This window comes from Hakea prostrata, chromosome 7, assembly GCF_041222555.1.
Source record: "Hakea prostrata isolate BN-2017 chromosome 7, UWA_Hpros_2, whole genome shotgun sequence".
NCBI classification, from domain to species: Eukaryota; Viridiplantae; Streptophyta; class Magnoliopsida; order Proteales; family Proteaceae; genus Hakea; species Hakea prostrata.
The window spans coordinates 21,119,434-21,138,582 of NC_142606.1; the positions used below are offsets into that span (position 1 = coordinate 21,119,434).

At 36.8% G+C, this 19,149-nt stretch overlaps 1 protein-coding gene and 1 pseudogene across 1 annotated transcript; one reads left to right on the plus strand and one right to left on the minus strand.

Annotated features, from left to right (window-relative positions):
• Positions 1-950: 950 nt before the first annotated feature.
• Positions 951-2,340, minus strand: LOC149010478 (pentatricopeptide repeat-containing protein At2g22410, mitochondrial-like; annotated as a pseudogene).
• Positions 2,341-11,295: 8,955 nt separating this feature from the next.
• LOC149010479 (auxin response factor 7-like) lies at positions 11,296-18,322 on the plus strand. The gene is made up of 14 exons (XM_089162437.1): positions 11,296-11,313; positions 11,613-11,720; positions 11,976-12,032; positions 12,137-12,283; positions 12,421-12,505; positions 12,779-12,869; positions 12,991-13,155; positions 13,262-13,393; positions 13,488-13,563; positions 13,664-13,796; positions 13,906-14,288; positions 14,362-14,492; positions 18,125-18,200; positions 18,299-18,322. The coding sequence occupies exons 1-14, from the start codon at positions 11,296-11,298 to the stop codon at positions 18,320-18,322; spliced, it is 1,626 nt and encodes a 541-aa protein (XP_089018563.1).
• The last annotated feature ends 827 nt before the right edge of the window (positions 18,323-19,149 follow it).

Here is a 19,149-nt window from a genome sequence, read left to right on the forward strand (position 1 = left end):
CTAGGCTTGAGTTTTTGAAAAATAAATCATGCCTTTTTTCGCAGCCTAAGTGAGAAAATCATACAGATAAAGAAAGCATCACTGGGAGCGTTGCCAATGGTTGAAGGTTCCTTCAATTGAGAATGATAATTGATACCAAAAAGAGCCCTAGTCAGCTAGATGTGCCTCGTGTTTAAGTTTGTGCATGGAAGAAACCATTTTGTGTATTTTTTTCACATCACTTCTGGAAGAGGCTTGAGCACAGGGTGACTTAACACCCAATGGATCAGCGTGGTGTCCAAGGCATCCAAGGGAACATCTTGGCAACTATGACCAGACAAATATGAGAGGAAGGATAAAAATTAAAAATGAAAGATGGCTGGTCTACCAAGATTGAATCTATCTAGTCTAGTATGGATAAGGGTGTAAATGGATATTCGAAATTTGCTCCCGAATTCGCATCCGCATTTGTTTGGGGGTATTTGAATCTATCCAATTACTATTAAGATGTGGATAAGGTATATCTCTTTCTTACCGATTATTATTCGTTCGATAAAATTATCAGATTAAGTTACCGATTTAGATTTATTTTTCTTATTTTTACAATTTTTTTTACCTATAATATGTGACTATTTATCTAGATTTTCTTCTGAAATTGTCACTAAAATTGCAAAATTTTAAAATTTCAAATCTAGTCTTCACAAATAAAATGGTAAAGATGTAAACACGTAGTTAAAAATTTGTATTCAATCTATATTCATTTCCATTTAGAAGAATCTACTTAAGAAAATAACTATCCGATTATCATCTGAATTCGATTGAATCTGTTCAGAAATCGATAGGATATTATCCGAATTCGTAATGCAGATATGGTATTACTACCATCCGATCCAAATTCGGTCCATTTACATCCTAAGTATGGTAAATGATGAATAGAAGCTACATTTACCATGTTGGCAAATAGATGGAAAAAAATCGTCTGTTGTGCACATCTCTCTGCTGTGCACAGAAGTGTGGCACCATAAGTCGACACATGGCTTATTCCTATTAAACGGATCAGATTAGAAGGAGGAATTTAAGTGAAATTGACCCACTTTTTTACCCATTTTATCAGCACCCGTTTTGTGACCCGTTTAAATATGGAACACTGATTTCTTTCCGTTTTAGTTGGAAAGTTTTCCTGCGATGATGTTCCCTCTCCTCCATCTCTCTCGCCCCACCATGAGATTGAACTGCTGCCTGGGGTCTTCTCCACCCCATTTTCCTCCATAATCTTCCTTATTCTTTTAGCATCTTTGTGTTCCCAAGCTGCATACATACTTGAGAGTAGAACATAAGCCCCGCTATGACGTTCTAACCACATAAGTTTCTCTGCTGCAAACTCAGCCAATTGGGTTTCTCTGTGTTGACAAGATGCATTCAGCAATGCCCTCCAAGCAATTGCTTTCTCAGAAACACTGCTGGTACTGGGTATTTGTAGAACAATTTCCTTTGCCTCTTTCAACCGCCCGGCTCGGCCAAGAAAATCAACCACACAGCCCAAGTGCTCACCTTTGGGCTCAACACCGTACACTTTACTCATACTATTGAAAATCTGGAGGCCTTCAGTTGCCATCCCCGAATGGCTACAAGCAGTTAAAACAGCAAGGAAGGTAATGTCATCTGGCTTGAAACCAGCCTCCTCTATCCCTGAGAACAATTCGAGTACAGTCACTCCATCTCCCTGCATTGCCAATCCTGAAATCATGGCGTTCCAACAAATGATATCTCTCTGCTGCATTCCATCAAACAGTTTCCTAGCTAAACTTAAATTTCCAGATTTCGCATACATATCTAAGAGAGCTGTATTCAAACGAACACGGAATGCCAATTTGATTCACATATCTGTGAATCCATATCCCAATATACAGAGCTCCCAAATGAGCACATGCACAAAGGACACTAGTAAAAATGGCTTCGTCAGGCTCCAAGTCTGTATATTGCATCAAACGGAACATCTGTAGTCCCTCCTTGAAACAATTGTTCTGCACATACCCAGAGATAATAGACCCCCATACCCCTCTATCCTTAACCGGTGCTTTATCAAACAGAAGCCGGGCAGTATCAACATCCCCTAATTTTGCATACCCTGAAATCAAAACTGTCCATGCCACCTCATCTTGCCTATGCATTTCATCAAATACTAGTCTTGCAGACTCGATATCATCACAGGTAGAATACATGAGAATCAAAGTATTCCCAACAAAAACATCTAGAAGAAAACCCAATTTCACACTATTTCCATGGATGAGCAGTATACTTGCTAAACGATCTCTCCAAACCATGAACAGAGCCATCTAGCTTTCTCTCCTACGCTTCCCTTCCTCTTCTACTTGCAACTCAGCAACTGCTCATGGTGGGGAGAGATGGAGGAGAGGGAACATCATCGCCGAAAAACTTTCCAACTAAAACGGAAAGAAATCAGTGTGTCCATACTTAGACGGGCCACCAAACGGGTTTTGTTAAAATGGGTAAGGTGGGTCAATTTCACTTAAATTCCTCCTTCTAATTTGAACCGTTTAATAGTAATAAGCCACGTGTCGATTTGTGGTGCCGCACTACTGTGCACAGCAGACGAATTTTTTCCCACATAGAGTGGGGGTGATTGAAGTAAATTTGTTGGGCTCTTTTTTCCCTTGTCCTACAAACAAAAATGAAGACTCTTCGTTAGGAAACAGTTTGACGATGTGTTCATTTGTGACAGTTGGCTGAAGGCTTTTTCTTGTACTTCTTGCTGAAAAATGTCCTCTCTTGGCTCGGACCACAACCTCATTGTTTTTTCTATTCCCAATTCGAAACCTCATTTCAACAAATATTTCTTTCTTTCAAAAGCATTAAATGGAGAGCACCTCCTTTGCATTTCATCAAAATCAATGTTGATGGATCTGCAATCAGCAAGGGTTCCAACAGCTTCCAGTCTGGATTTGGTGGTATTGTTCGTGATCACTTGGGTCACACTCTCTTCACCTTCTATTGTAAATGAGGAAACTCACAAGCCATTCAAACGGAAGCTGCTGCAATTCGAGAAGGACTGAAGCTAGCTATCTCCCTCAATCTAAAGCAAGTAATTATTGAAAGTGACAATGAAGCTATTGTTAGTCTGATTAACAAGAAGTCGGAGACTCCACCTTGGAAGATCAGTCATTATATACATGATATCTTCAGCATTTCCTCTCTGTTTGATGTTTTAATTGTAAATCATACTCATAGAGAAGGCAACTCTGTAGCTGATAGATTAGTTTCTTATGCTGCTGTTTCTCAGGTTTCTTCTTTTTCTTTCTCTGCCCCCCCTCCTTCGTTCTTTGGCTTTTGCGCTTTGATGTAATTGGTACTTTGTATCCCAAGGGCTTCTCTTTTAAATGAACTTAACTCTTCACCAAAAAAACAAAATTTTATTTCTTAAGAATTAAAAGAGGCGTGGGATTCTCATTCGCCTGTTTCTCCGATTTGCTCTAATGCTTGGCTTTCCTTACAAATTTCTCTTTTTAGTCTAAACTTGCTAGTCTTGCTGTATCATTAAAATAAAAATAATGTTCAAGTTTTTGGCAACATTGACTCTCTCAAGCTAAATTATTTAACGACTGATTGTTGGATGAGGACTTGAAGGGAGGAAAATTTTGCCACTCTACTGCCCATATTGATTGGATTCTTGAAGCTGAAGAAAAGTTTTGGTTTAAAAAAAATCCAGATATGATTGTATAAATAATGGTTATCGAAACACTAAATATTATCACTTGTCTTTAAAGTTCATACTCATAGAAATGAAATTGATTTTCTGCTGAATGGAAAAGGGGAATTTTTTTCAAATATTAGGGATACTGCCTTTGATTTTGCGAGCTTCTTTAAAGGAATCTTTTGGCTTCAAACCCTCTCGATCCTAGTTTTGTTGAATGTCCTTTTTCTCCTTGCATTTCTGGAGAGGATTCAGCTATAGAATGTGCTACCCCTTCTCTTCATGAGATTAAAAATATTGTCTTTGGGTTTAACCCATACAAGGCCCCTAGTGTGGATGGATTCCAAGCCATATTTTACCAGAAATTTTCGAGTTCTATTTCGGGATGATGTTTTCCACTTTGTATATTCCTTTTCTAAAACTAAGTCTCTCCCTTTTGGTGTGAGTCACACTTTTATTTGTTTAACACCTAAAGAGGATCACCCCTTTAGGTCTCTCAATTTAAACCAATCAGCTTGTGTAATGTTAGCTATAAAATTGTGACTAAGATTCTTGCTACTAGAGTTAAACCTCTCTTCGAATCTTTTCTTTTCCCCTTCAAGGTGCCTTTGTTCTGAAGAGGAAAATTTCAGATAATACTGTTATAGCTCATGAAGTGTTTTACTTTCTTGAAAATAAGAAAGAAGGGAAAGAAGGATTTGTGGATTAAATTGGATTTGTCTAAAGTGTATGACAGAGTTGTGTGGGGGCTTCTTTTGGGAGTTTTTACATTTTTGGGCTTTGGGAAAAATTAGCTTTCTTGTGAATGTTGCTATCCCTTATGTTCATTCTCGACTAAGTTGCCCTTTCCCATGAGTTTTCTGACGGCTTATGAGTGAAATAACACGTTTTAGGTTGAAAGAATCATTAAATAGGGGTTTGAAACACAAGAATTTCAAAATACCCTTTTTACTCGTGGGCAGTAGGTAGGGGTCGCACAAATGCGTTGCTTTGGGAGACCCATACCCCAACTGACCCATAACCCTGAAATTAATTAAAGAGCGGTTTCGGGGTGGTTCTTCCCTTGGGTCTTCTCCAACATTTAAACCACGGGGGGTTCTTACTTGGTCTCTTGGGACCTTCCAAACATGTCGCCATTGAACTCTTGATCCACCTTCCATATTCGTCGGCGTTCAAATAAGATCTTCTTCCAAACTTCAATCATTATTTGTGAACTTGAAACTTTTACGTCTATGTATCATGTTTTGTTGGATAAGGATATGATTGGGTGGACTGTTTCCATTCTAGGCATTTCCTTTTATTATATTTGGTAGGCAAGGAACAAGTTCATATTTTCAAGTAAAGTGTTGGATCTAGGTAAATTTCTTGATACAATCAATTACTAGATGAAAGAACTTAAATTTGATCCTCCTACAGGATCCTCTACACTTGTGTCACACCCCACCCAACCAAATCCGGGCATGCTCGAATACCCATGGTGTGATGCTCACTATAGGATCTAGGTTTACAGCCAATCCATAACCACAATACAATATAGCATAATCCAAAAAGCAAAGTAATAAAAGACAACATTGAACAACCTTATTATAGTCATCCGAAAAGATAAATAAAGGTAAGACCAGAGTTAAGGTAGAAGCGAATATCAAACGTCGGAAGTCCCAAAATTAACAAGAAAGGGTTTAAGAGAATTTAGTTTAAGCCTTTGATTTACCAAAAGAGAATTACGCAAAAATAGTTAAACTCTACTACGCCTTAATATAATAAAAAATGGCTAGACACCGTATGAGCAGTTCAAGCATGAACACGTGTCTCCATGGGTCTCCATACACTTGGTTGGCGACACATACTCTGAAATGGTGGAATCTTCATAACCTTTAAAGAGTCTAAAAAAAAATACATCTTTGAGGAATGAGCTCTGCAGAACTCAACGAGGTCAACAAGATCACATATCTTGCATAATCATGCATCCAATAAACAATCTATGTATATATGTAAATGAAATGAATAAATAATGAGTATGCAAATATGCTCTTAACTCTAATAATGGAGTCTCTATGATAGACAAGCATTAAGTTACACATCAGGCTCCTCTGGGCGGTCTCGTCACTCTCCCTCAACTTGAGATGTCTTTTGGGTTCTCTGCGATAGTTGGGTCAAGTTACATTTAACTCTGGTTGAGGATTTGGTCACCACTTTCTCACATCACCATTGGTTTGAGAACTGACTCGTGTCAGTAATAACCCTAGGCTAATGCAAGGTCATAAAATATCGTAATACGTGTGGTCCAGATACCTTCCCTCATGCCTAGTGTCCTTTTGGTCTGGTATCTTTCTCCACCTAGAAATGGTATCCTCAACCAGAGATGTCTGTTGGACCCCATTCCTTAACCCTGTGGTCATCCACATATGTTGGGGTGGATGCCTCTCATGTCTTCTCATGGTACTCAAGCAGTCTTTCGGATGTTTCATGAGCCCAACCTTAACATATGCAACTCTATTATCGCATTGACAATGGGCCTGCTCGATGCACACATTAGCCATCCATTGCCACCACGGGTCATTCAACTCCAATATCCTTGCCGAAAGGATAGTAATACTCAATGGATTTCTAACCAATGCATCTAAACACCAATTGACCATGTCCCTAATGATTCTAAGGAAATGTAATAAGCACCTAGGGTAATGGTGAACCCACAACCCTCAGTGATATATATATATATATATATATATATATATATATATATATATATATATAAATATAAGAATTCCACAATTAAAGAGCGTCAATAACCTACAATTAACCTAGAAAGCAAAAGGGTTAAACTAGGTTTTAATCAGAAATCGAATTGGACATCAATCAGACTCTGGTTGACCGGGCGGCAACTCAACCTCATTGGGCCGGTTGACTCAGCAGGTCACTCATCTAGTCGACCGCCCACCTTGGCCGCGGGTGAAAACACTCGATTTCAAGCCTGTTTCGAAACCGAATCGCATTGAGGTTTTTGAAGTTTCAAAAGGAAGTAGGAATACACATTCCATACAAACCCACCAATTTCATTTATACATCCAAAAACAACCCACCAAAATACCAAGAAAGAAAGCTTGAAAGAAGGGTTTTTAGAGCATTCTTACCTCAACACTTGATTACCAGTGTTTCGTCACCTTCAATTAAGCAAGAATTTCTTCTTACCTTAGCACTCGAAGGGTAGGTACCTCTAAGCATTTCCTAATCATTGGCATACTTTATTTTGGCATTGAAGTCCTCTAGCATAGGTTTCTATGTATGTCAATATCTCATTTTTATGCGTTCTGGGCTAATTTTCTCTCTCCTCTTGAAACCAATTAGGGTGACCAGGTCTTCATCTAGATCATCGAAGCCTACAGGTTTGATTTTTCAAACTTTCGGGCTCAACTTTGATTGTCCAAAACTGCCTTCTACCAGTATTTCGGATTCGTGGGCCTAACACAATGAATTGTCGGGTTAGAATATTAGGGGATTTCACAACTTGAGAGAGAATAAATTGACTCAGATATTGGATATGGAGTTACCTTCTTCATGTTCCAAACATAGTTAATTTTTTTCTTTCTTATAGTTTCCTCAGAGAAATATATAAGCATGTGCTACACACGTGACAACCAACATGATGAGTGTGAGTGAAAAGTGAATATGCAATAGGTGTTACAATTTGGGACCTTTTCATAAGCATAGATTAATAAACCATTGCTTATCAATTGCACTAAGCAAGTGTTGGCAATTCGTCAATTTTTTTTTCAGAACTGATAACTTTATATAGGGATAATTATCATATATTTAAGGGGCTTCACCCCTTCTCTAAGGAGATTTGAACTACTTACTTCATACTTATAAGACGTTTGTTTTACCAATTGAACCAATCTCATGTGACTGATAATTGGTCAATTGTTGTTAATTAATTTCTAAATCCTCATTCTGAGGTCAAATCAATCATTTAATTCTTGAACATGCCTGATAAGTTAGGGGTCGAGATGAAAAAAAAAAACATCACGAAGGAGTTCATTTAATTCTTGGGCTCACTCTGATCCTCATCTCTACCTCTCCTTACCTTAAGTGTTTTTCTTTGTGGTGGTTTGATGGGAATCTGAAGAGACAAGTTGAGATTATGTCAGTCTATGTCACTCTGGAGAAGGAGTTCAGATCCAGGAGGGACCAGACAGATCATCGGGGTCAATCACCTACATAGATAATGCTAGGAGTTTCATTTTATACTTTCACAGATGTATCTCCTTTCAGACTTGTAAAAATCTCTTATGTGATTAATGCATTTTAGTTTGTTTCACTTGTGTTATTATACATTATGCATTTTCTTTTGTTGCCTTAGTAATGGTTAATGTTTAGTTCTGACTTATAACTTACAACGATCACTCACGACCCTTACTCCCAACAATAACTCTCGACTCAGACTCATACGACAACACACGACGACAACACTTCACAACAAAGACTCACTCACAAAGACGACTCTCAACGACAACTTTCAACTCATAACTCAACGCACATGCATAATAACTTAAAATTAACGACTTAACTCTAACCATGACTACAACCCAAGTACAAGTCATAAACTTTAATTATTGTGTATTATTCAACTAAGATGTATTATGCTTCATTTATTCAAGTTTCTAATCCAAGTTCTCTATTATTCATTTCTAAGAAAGTTTGAGTCACTTCTGGATCTATGACTTAAGGATGCTTCATTATTGTGTTCTGTGGTTATGATTGTCCGAAAACTTGGGCTCTGATACCATCTATCACATCCCGCAAAAATCCACCCAGCCGGTACCCTATCTGGAATACCCGGAGGAGTGATCCACGGTCCTGACGATCAATTTTAGGAACGATCATATCCACTAAGCACAATGGTTGTCATAGGTTCCTTTTTTTTGGGGTGCGGGAGGGATTTTTGGGTAGGGCTTAACGGATTTGACCTGAAAACATCAAGCCCAAACTCAGACCACTTTGAAAAATAGTGGTTTCAGTTAAGTTTCGCTTTATTGCGATTTGGATTCGGATTGACTAACGGTTTGGATTGGTTTTGAGACCATTATCAACCCATTATCAAACCACTATAGCTCGTTTCAAATTGCAAATTGTATGATCCTTGAATATTGCCTCTTGGACTTAAGATCCAAACATATAATTTTTCAAAATCTTATTAAAAAAAAAAACTAATGAGATATCCATATAGAAATATAAAAAACTATCATTCTTCAAAATAGTTAATAATTCCATCATATCAAGCCTCTTTAACCTATTCTAAAATTCCATTACAAAAAAATATCTATTCAAGAAATATTTCATATAAAAAAAGAAGAAGCTAATGCAGTACTTCTACAATTCACATATTGAAAATAAATAAGTTCATCATGTCCTTAATCACTCACAACAATAGATAAATAATATAGGAAAAGAAGAAGAAGAAGTTCTCTGAAGTATTGTTTGCCTAGAATAACATTTGTTTCATTATCACCGGCATGAGTTGCATCATTTTTTTTTTGGAATGAGGTTCATCCGGGCCAGCTTGAGTTGCATCATTGAACACCAAATTAGTTGTCAACAAATAAGAGGTAACCAGAACAATGATATAGATAGTATCACTGCAGACTATCTGTTTAGGCATTCATACGGTTTGGTCTACCAACCCACTAAAAGGTTAGCTCGAAATCATTCGGCATTTTATCCCTCAGCCTGTACAATGTCCAATATGCACCGGTTTGGATCAGTTTGGGCCATAATGGGCTGGTCAGTTCGGTTTAAAAATTGACACCCTCAGCATGAATGAAAAGTGACTACGCAACGGTTATTATAGCTTTAGAGATAGAAAATCTATTCAGATTTCTTATAGGTGTGAATGAATTAATTTAAAGCGAATATGCAACGGTCGTAATGCCTTTAGAGATAGAAAATCTATATATATTTCTTATGGGTATTAATAAATTAATTTCCGTAAAATGGAAAGTAATATTAAATATTGATAGCTCCAAAAAGTAAACAATAAATGTCTCGAAATTGCTTTGCAAAAGGGACCGCGTTATACTTGACGACGTTATTGTTGCCGTTTGTCTTATTACGACGTTGTTAACGGCGTTGTAGAATGAGGTACAATGGAGTAGCCGCCTTTCTTTCTCAACGAGGGCATTGTTCTAATAACATGTCCCTTTCATCGATTAAATTATCCACATTCCCTACATAAATTGGGCCATTTCCTCAAACGAGTTTTAACTTAGAAATGTCCAAAATAATAAGTTCCCTGATCTCCACTCCAATTATTTAAATTTATTTTCTCAATTCCCGAACACTCGTGATAGAGTTAGCTCTAGCCTATGTAGACCTAGCCTAATCCTTGAAACATTACCCTAATCCAAGCCCAACCCAATCAGGACCAAATATACTTTCAAGCTATGCCTGGTTCTATAGAGGGTATTCTAACCCTAACCTAGTTCTAAATGGTATGGATTGGGTGAGGCAAGGTTTTCGGTTGACCTTTATTAATGTTGTTTCATCCTAAAATTCAAATACATTTAAAGAGTGTTTAAATTCTATTGACTTTGGTTAAGGGATTGATGAAATATGATTCTAAGTATATGTTTGGTAATGCTTCCATTCAAGGATATCAGTTTTGGGTATATAGAGATATTTTATGCAAAATACACTACTAACATACTGGGACTTAGCACCATGTTGGTTATTTGATTCTCTAATAATTTTGTGCCCAATTTAAAGAAATTTGACTTTACCTAAAAAAATATAATGAAATTTATCATTTTCCATTTTACCACAAAAAAAGACTCTTATGGAACTTTTTAAGAAAAATGAAACTAAAGGATCGACGATTTAATTGGATGCAACAAGGTAGTGTTGCCGTCGATAAATGGTGCAACTAACGGAGTATGGATTGTAGTTGATAGACGGTGGAGCTAACGGAGTATGGATTGCCGTTGATAAACGGTGGAACTAATGAAGTATAGATTACCATTAATAAATGAAAAATAAAAGTTAAAGAACAAAGTAAAAATTAGGTGAGACTAAAAGAGATGTAATAGTCCTCAGGTATAAAAGGGGACTTGGGTGCAAGGGTAGAGGTATAGATGACAGTGTAAGTCCCATATTGTGTGCTCTGTGAGATACCTGATTATAATCTCTCTCTCTCTCTCTCTCTCTCTCATCTCTCTCCGTTTGTCCGAGTAAGCTGAGAAGCTTGGAGGGCCCTTCTTGCATCTCCTACAGCAGTCTCTTTGTTTTCTTGTACCATTTTGTATTTACCTAAACTCTTAGGTTCAATGGCAACAAGAAGCAACACCAGTTCTTCTATTATTAGGCAGGAGGTCGATCCTAGAATGATTGGTGCTAACCACGGTGACTTCAGTGTTTTCTTTTTTCTTATTGAGATCTTGTAGTTTTTTTTCTTTTCAACATGATGTCATTTGATGTCGTTATTTGATTGAAGTTATGTCTCTTTGATTGTTCAATATATAGGACCTTCTATGATACTCTCTTTTTGTGGTTGGTTATCTTTGTTTTTGGGTTCAATGACTAAGAACTTCTGTGTTGTTTTTGAACTTTGAGAAATGGCTTTATCTTTTCCGGTTTCAATTAATTTTTGGTTTTGGATTTACACTTATGCAATGATTTCATATTTTCACCTCAGCTGAAGCAAGAAACTTTGAAGATGCGTTGTGGGACAAATGTGCTGGCCTCAGCATGTCGATTCCGCGCATTGGGGATAGGATCTTTTACTTTCCCCAAGGACATATTGAACAAGTTCTATTCTTCCCTACAAATTTTTTTTTTATTAATACGATTTCTTCACTAGTTAATTTGGTTGTTCCATAATTACTTTCTTCCTCTAATTTGTTTCTAAGTACTAAAATTGGATTTCATTCAGGTTGCTGCATTCACAAATGATGAATCTTTTCCTAACCCTGATCATGCATTTTCGATGTTTAACGTACCGCCAATGATCTTGTGCGAAGTTGCTAGCATACGTCGAATGGTATCCTTCTATTTGGTTTCATCAAGTTCCCAAATATTGTTTAGAAAGCTCAAAAGTGAGACATGCCAAAATGTATTTTACCCTTTCAACACTGGGTTTCAACCCTATGTGTGCATGCTCCTGCATATGTTTTTGAAATTTAAATTGTTTTTCTTAATGTATTAGGATCAGCTTTTTCTCTATAAAATAGGATCAAGTTTTAGTGTGCATGTTATGTTAAATTCAAATCTGACGTTATTCTATATGATTTTATAGGTTGGAGCAGACATTGATGAACTATATGCTGATATTACACTACTTCCCCAAAGGGAGGTATTGCCTTTTGCTTTGCTGAAATAGGTTTTGTGTTAGTTTTTCTATATTCTTATGTTATTATCTCATGTTATTAATATACATTGTGGATCCATAAAAAAAAGGCACTTAGTTTGGAAGTTGCGGTTGGTCCTCAACCTCAAAGAACTAGAGTATACTCTTTCTGCAAAAAATTGACTGCATCGGATATCAACGTACATGGTGGATTGACCCTTCCAAAGAAATCTGCTGAGAAATGCCTTCCACCTTTGGTCGGTACTTCCATATCTTTATAGTTTCATTAGGAACAACATTCGTTCTCTCTATAATCCTTTATTCTTGAGTGTTTTCTTTTAATGGTTTTTGATAATGATGGTAATGTAATAACTTATGTTGTTTCTTGTCATAGGATATGTCTCTAGGTACCCCGTCACAGGATCTTGTGGCACAGGATTTACAAGGATTAGTGTGGCACTTCACCCATGTTTTCCGTGGTACGTATTGCATTATAGTTCCTCTACCTTTTGTTATTTTCCAATCATGTCTACCTGTTACTAGAATCAAGCATTGATATTGGTACTACGCTGTGGCTATGGTTAAACTCAATTTGTTTGGTATCTCAATTATAATTTATGGTTTATTAGGCAAATAGTTTCTTAGTCTACGCATAGATTGTTCCATGTTTCCTCTTTCAAACCCTAGCTTTTATTAACTTCCATCTCTTCCATCCACAGTTTCTAAAATACATGTTTTTTTGTCCATTGTAGGAACCCCAAAGCGCCACATGTTTACCACTGGTTGGAGTGCATTTGCGGGCGCCAAAAGGCTTGAAATAGGGGATTCTTTTATTTTTATTAGGTTCTCTATCAATACGCGTGATTACTTTAATGTTCATGTGGCATTTGCTTGGGTTTTAATACTCTCCTTTTACAAATCTTGTTAGTCCATGGTTGGCTTCATGTTAAAACTTTGTTTGCAGAAGAGAAACTGGAGAACTTGGTGTAGGGGTTCGCCGAGCTCACAGAGGTGAGCCCACTGTGGTTACACCCCTCATGTCTCGACATAGCATGCAGGTGGGTGTACTTGGCACTGCTTTTAATGCCGTGTCTACAGATGCCTATATCACCATCTATTACCGACCTAGGTAAGTAATAATTGCTCAAAGCTTGGAGATTGATTTGTCGGTTAAGATGTTTTACGCGGAAGCTCAAATTGTCTGACCACTATATTGTTATCCATGTTTTCAATAGAACTATTCATTCTGAATACATAATACCTTATGATCGTTGCACGACATCAATCGGAGCCCCCTATAGAGATGGCATGAGGTTCAGAATGAGAAGTGAAGTTGAAGAAGAAGAAGAAGACAAACCTGAGAGAAGGTGGAGAAAACCACTTAATTGTGGATCTTTTAGATGCTTATTTCATCTTAAATTCTTTTAATGGATACTCTTATTTTCTCTATTGGCAAACCAGATTTGCTGGTAGGATCGTTGGTATAGAAGATGTAGATCCTATTAGATGGCCTGGCTCAATGTGGCGATGCCTAAAGGTTGTTGTCTCTTCCTCTTACGCATACTCCGTGACTAGATTTTTATGGATCTAGTGCTAAGAAGTAACTCCTTGTTCTTTTTCCCTTGGTCTTTATGTAGGTTGAGTGGGAAGATCAGGCTACTGCAGCAGTGTGTCCAAATAGAATTTCTCCATGGAACATTGAACTTGTTGCAATGATTCCTACTGTACCTCGATCAAAGAGGGCGCATGCGAATTCTTCAGCTTCTACTGGTGACGGATAGTAAACTTTAAGCAGAAAAAACCAATAGCTTTCTTTTGAAAATGATCATCACTCAAGTGATAACTACAACGTACTCACTCTATCCTTTTTGCAATGCAGCATCTTTTCAACGTAGAAGCTATCCACGTTTGGGGTTCATTGATCGTCCATTGCTAGGGATCTCAAGAGCAACAGATAGTAATGTTGGAATAGGCAGGATTCCTAATCCACATCTCAATTCTCGGAGTTCTGAATTTCATGAATTGAGATCTCATGTACCAAGTCCGGTTACCACACCAGTGACCCTACCGATAGGCAATGGTACTGGGACTTGTAGGATTTTTGGTGTCGACTTGGTCAGGAGCCCAATTATTGCATCTCCATCAAGAAGACAATCTGACGAGCAGTTGCATCACCATGTGCCCCTTCAAGTAGTTTCTTCCAGAATTCGACAAAGCTTGCAGCCATCTAGTTCCAACGATGGCAACAAAACACTTACAAAGGTAATTAATGCCCTAATGCCATTTGGGTTCACATACTCTGCAAATTAAACTTTATAATTGTTTTCCTATTCAGGTCCAAAAATATGGTTGTGCACTTGTGAGATCAGTAGACCTTCATAGATTCGACGGGTTTGATGGGCTTATTCGTGAGCTTGATCATATGTTCGAATTTGAAGGAAGATTAATGGAACTTGGAAGCGAATGGTGCTTAATTTTTAAGAACAATGAAGGAGACCTAAAGATGCTTTGTGACCATCCTTGGAGGTTAAGTATAAGAAACCCAAATAAATGATATTCTACTATTGACATCATATAATAAATTGATGGTTGTTTAATGTTTTAACTCCATCTTTGGTGAATGCAGACAAATTTATAGTGAAGTTCAAAAGATTTTACTATGTCCCAAGGAAGAATTACACAAGCTCAATTCAAGCTTCCTATAAACGTAGCTCCATGATTTGATCTTCCAAGGTCGTTGATCTTAGTTCCCTGGATGATAGAGTTTCATTGTAGTCAAAGGTGGTTTTGCTTTGGATCACATTTTGTACATTCTCTATTGTTTTAGTTTTAATGCAAATGACAAAAGAAAAAACAAGGGATGAATCTCAACATCCATTGGATCAGGATGTTCCGAATCCCCGATATAGAAAAGAGGTGGTAGAGGGAGAATCAGATCTGAACCCAGTTCTGCTGCTACTAGGTCTTCTTTGGAAGACCACAACAAACTAGTGGAAGGAGTTTGAGTCATTGGAAGCCTAGCTGGTCGTCCAAGAAAAATTCAAATATCAAAGCAAGAGGCTGTGGCAAAAAAATTTCAGAAAACAAAGCATTGGGTTGTTGCGCAAGGGATATCTTTGCAAAAAGGGAAACAAAATCCAAGAGGTGTGCACCTAGTGGATTCACTATGTTGTGTAAACAAAATTCAAGAGCTTTAGGTCATCCCACTGCATGGGAATGATAAGTTGTTGCAATAAATATTTTCTTCATGGTAAATATTTTGAGGAAATAATACGATTGGGTGTCATTGGGGAAACTATTGTTGCAGGTTTTAAGTTGACTTCTTGTTCATTTATTGAAGTGAGAGGGTCCTCTAATCCCCTATGAATATATACATGTAATCCTTTTACCTTTAATACAAATGACCGTTTAGCGGAAAACAAAAGAAAAATTTTAAAAAAGTGGGAATGTCAAATCACAAAAGGGGATTATTTAATTTTACTAGGATATTATGTTCTCTTGTCGATTTTTGTGATGAATGATGGAAAACTCAACAAGGTTCTTCTTCACCCTAAGTTTCCGTGTACAGAGAATCAATGAACCGACCCCCTTAGAGGAAACTTGCTATCCTCTTCGACAATTCTGGAGTTCGGATACCACAGTTTCAAGAATGATGATGGGTTCTCTAATGTGTTCACATGTCTCAATTCCTCCCTTGTTCGAAGAGTAATCTTCTTGTGAAGATTGGAGTCCCTGCAAATGGTTTTTCATTCTATTTAAGGCCAATCTGCCCTTCTATTCATTAGTCAAACCAAAATCGTGTCTGAATTCTTGGAGCTAATTAGATAACGAGGATCAAGAGGCATTAGTTCAAGAACTTAGGTTTCCTGAAAATTGGCTTTCCCTTCCAAGCCTCGCCAGGTATGTTCTGCCCATGCCATGTCTTGATTTACAAAGTTCAATATGACGATGGAAATGATAATTAAATTAACTTTCATTTTTAGAGATTAATGGTAAAATTATTATGTTCTGTCTTATGTTTCTACAAATTCTTGTATGGTTGTTGTCCAGAAGTTTTAGCAAAAGTTGTATTAAGTGCATCATCACAATTTTTCTTGAAGAGGTGAACTAGCTCTTGCTACGTTATCTTATGCAATCTAATTGAACTATTCATACCTTCCCTTTCCTATTATCCAATAATTTCTAGAACCCTTTTTAAGTTGTATCCATACAAAAATTCTGGTTGGATGACTTTGAACAGCATCTCGATGTATTAGAATCTTTTGAGACTATATTTTATTTGTGTTGAATTGCAAAAATGGGTTTTAGATGCCTCACTTGTAGATTGGAATAGGAAGGATTTATAAAAATATGAGTGATGAGAGCGAAGAACACATTTGATCGATTTATCGTTGGGGGGAGAGTGAGGAAAAGAGTGTTCTGGACATGATGGAATCACTTTAAAAAATCGGTTATCTAAGATATCAATTCTACAATTTGGTGGTGGAAGAAAGCAAGGAAGAAGATGGGTGAAGGGATACTATATAATTTAGTTTAGGGTATGGTTACGGTACCATTGTAATTTTTCTTTTTTATATTGAGGGCATAATGATCATTTCGCCTTAGTCATTAGCATCCAATGAACTGTATTAATTTTTTCTTATGTATAATTTTTGGACGACTAAAGGAATCACAAATTTCATGGCAAAGTTGGGGCCGGGTATGCATGTAAAAACTCTTGATTCAATGATAAAACTAACTCAAGTGTTTGGATTAATTTCAATTTACACCACCACCCATGAAACTGAACCAAAACTATACTAAATGCCTAAAAGTGAACCGATTTAAAATAATAATTGACATTACCTTTTTTTTTTCTTTTCAATGTCACCTCCTGTTCAAGTTGGTCATTCTTATTTATTTTTTAATTTCATTTAATTTAATTTAATTTAATTGTATATCCTTTGGGTAATCGGAGCTTCTATATATTTATAGGTAAAGGAAATTTACTGGCAACAAGCCAACAAGTTCAAACTCAAGACTTTTTCATGAGCATAGATTTTTTTTCCTGTAGATTTTCATGAGCATAGACTAATAAGCTATTGCTTGTCAACCGTACAAAGCAATTGTTGGTAACTGGTCATACTCATGATATCACTTCACAAGATACTAAAAATAAATGACTTGTTCTCTTAAAGAACTAAAGGCTTCCGGTAGGGTCAGGTATGCAATCCTCCCTTTGGATTCTCAATTGGCTTTCCGACACACCACCGGATCTCGGTTGTTACTATGCTGGTCGTCAACCCCTAAAACTCAAGGGCAGATCATTGATATAGTTTACCTTGAATTTTTAATCCTCTTAACATTCGTTTACAAACATGCCAAAACCTCCTTTTTACGCCTTCGCGATTGATCTTCTCTTCCTTTGAAATCCCTTAGAGTGATCGGGTCTTCATCGCAATAATCCACCTCCAGAGGTTTAATTTCCGAATACATGGGTTCAACTCATACGGTCTAGAGTTGTCACTTATTTGTACTCCAGATTCACGATCCTGAAACCAATGGATTAAAGAGTTAGAAATTCAGCGGATTTCACATTACCAACCCGTTATCAAATCGATATAGCCCCTTTTAAAATGCAAATTGTATGAGCCTTGGATATTGCCTCTTGGACTTAAGATCCAAACATATCATTTTTCAAAAATCTTATTAAAAATATAACTAATGAGATATCCATATAGAAATATAAAATACTATCATTTTTAAAAATAGTTAATAGTTCCATCATATTAAGCCTTTTTAACCTATTGTGAAATTCCATTAAAAAAAAGGGTGACCTTAGCATGAATGAAAAGTGAATACACAACGATCATCCTGGCGTCGAGCTATTTTTCCGCAGGAATTATAGCTAGGGATAGAAATCTATTCAGATTTCTTATAGGTATGAATGAATTAATTTAAAGTAAATATGCAATAATCATAATGCCTTTAGGGATAGAAAATCTATATAGATTTCTTATGGGTACGAATGAATTAATTTCCGTAAAATGGAAAGTAATATTAAGTATTGACAGTTCCAAAAAGTAAACAATAAATGTTTTGAAATTGCTTTAAAAAAGGGACGGCGTTATACTTGACGATGTTACAGTTGCTGTTTCTCTTGTTGCGACGTTGTTAACGGCATTGAAGAATGAGGTACGTCGGAGGAGCCGCATTTCTTTCTCATCCAGGCATGTTCTGATGACATGTCCCTTTCACCGATTAAATTATCCACCTTTCCCTACATAAATCAGGTCACTTCTTCGAATGAGTTTTAACTTTGAAATGCCCAAAACAGTAAGTTCCCTAATACCCACTCCTTTATTTCAAATTATTTTCTCAATTCTTATACATTCGTGATAGGGTTAGCTCAAGCCTGTGTAGACCTAGCCCAATCCTTGAAGCATTAACCAAATCCAACCCCACTCAATCAGGACCTAATATACTTTCAAGCTATGCCTGGTTCTATATAGGGTATTCTAACCCTAACCTAGTTCTAATTGGTATTGATTGGGTTAGGCAAGGTTTTTGGTTGACCTTTATTAATGTTGTTTCATCCTAAGCATCCAAATACATTTAAATAATGTTTAACTTTTGTTGACTTTTGTTAAGTGGATCAGTTGATGAGATATGATTCTAAGTATATGTTTGGTAATGCTTCCATTCAAGGATATCAGTTCGGGTATATAGAGATGTTTTGTGCAACATACACTACTAACATACTGGGAGTTAGCACCATGTTGGTTATCAATTCTCTAATAATTTTGTGTGCAATTTACATAAATTTGACTTTACCAAAAAAATATTAAATTTTTTTTTTAATCATTTTTTCCATTTTACCACCCAAAAAAAGACTTCTAAGGAACTTTCTAAGAAAATTGAAACTAATAGATCAACGATTTAATCGGATGCAACGAGGCATTGATTGCCGTCAATAAATGGTGCAACTAATGGAGTATGGATTGCCGTTGATAAACGGTAGATCTAACAGAGTATGGATTGCCGTTAATAAACGGTGGAACTAACGAAGTATAGTAATAAACGGAAAACAAATGAGAAAGAACGAGGTGAAAATAAGGTGAGATTGAAAGAGATGTTATAGTCC

Excerpts from the sequence above, each read along its gene's own strand:
- LOC149010479 (XM_089162437.1), top strand. Across the intron at positions 13,156-13,261 it reads ACCATCTATTACCGACCTAG|AACTATTCATTCTGAATACA; the intron begins GTAAGTAATAAT and ends TGTTTTCAATAG. Across the intron at positions 14,289-14,361 it reads GCAACAAAACACTTACAAAG|GTCCAAAAATATGGTTGTGC; the intron begins GTAATTAATGCC and ends TTTCCTATTCAG.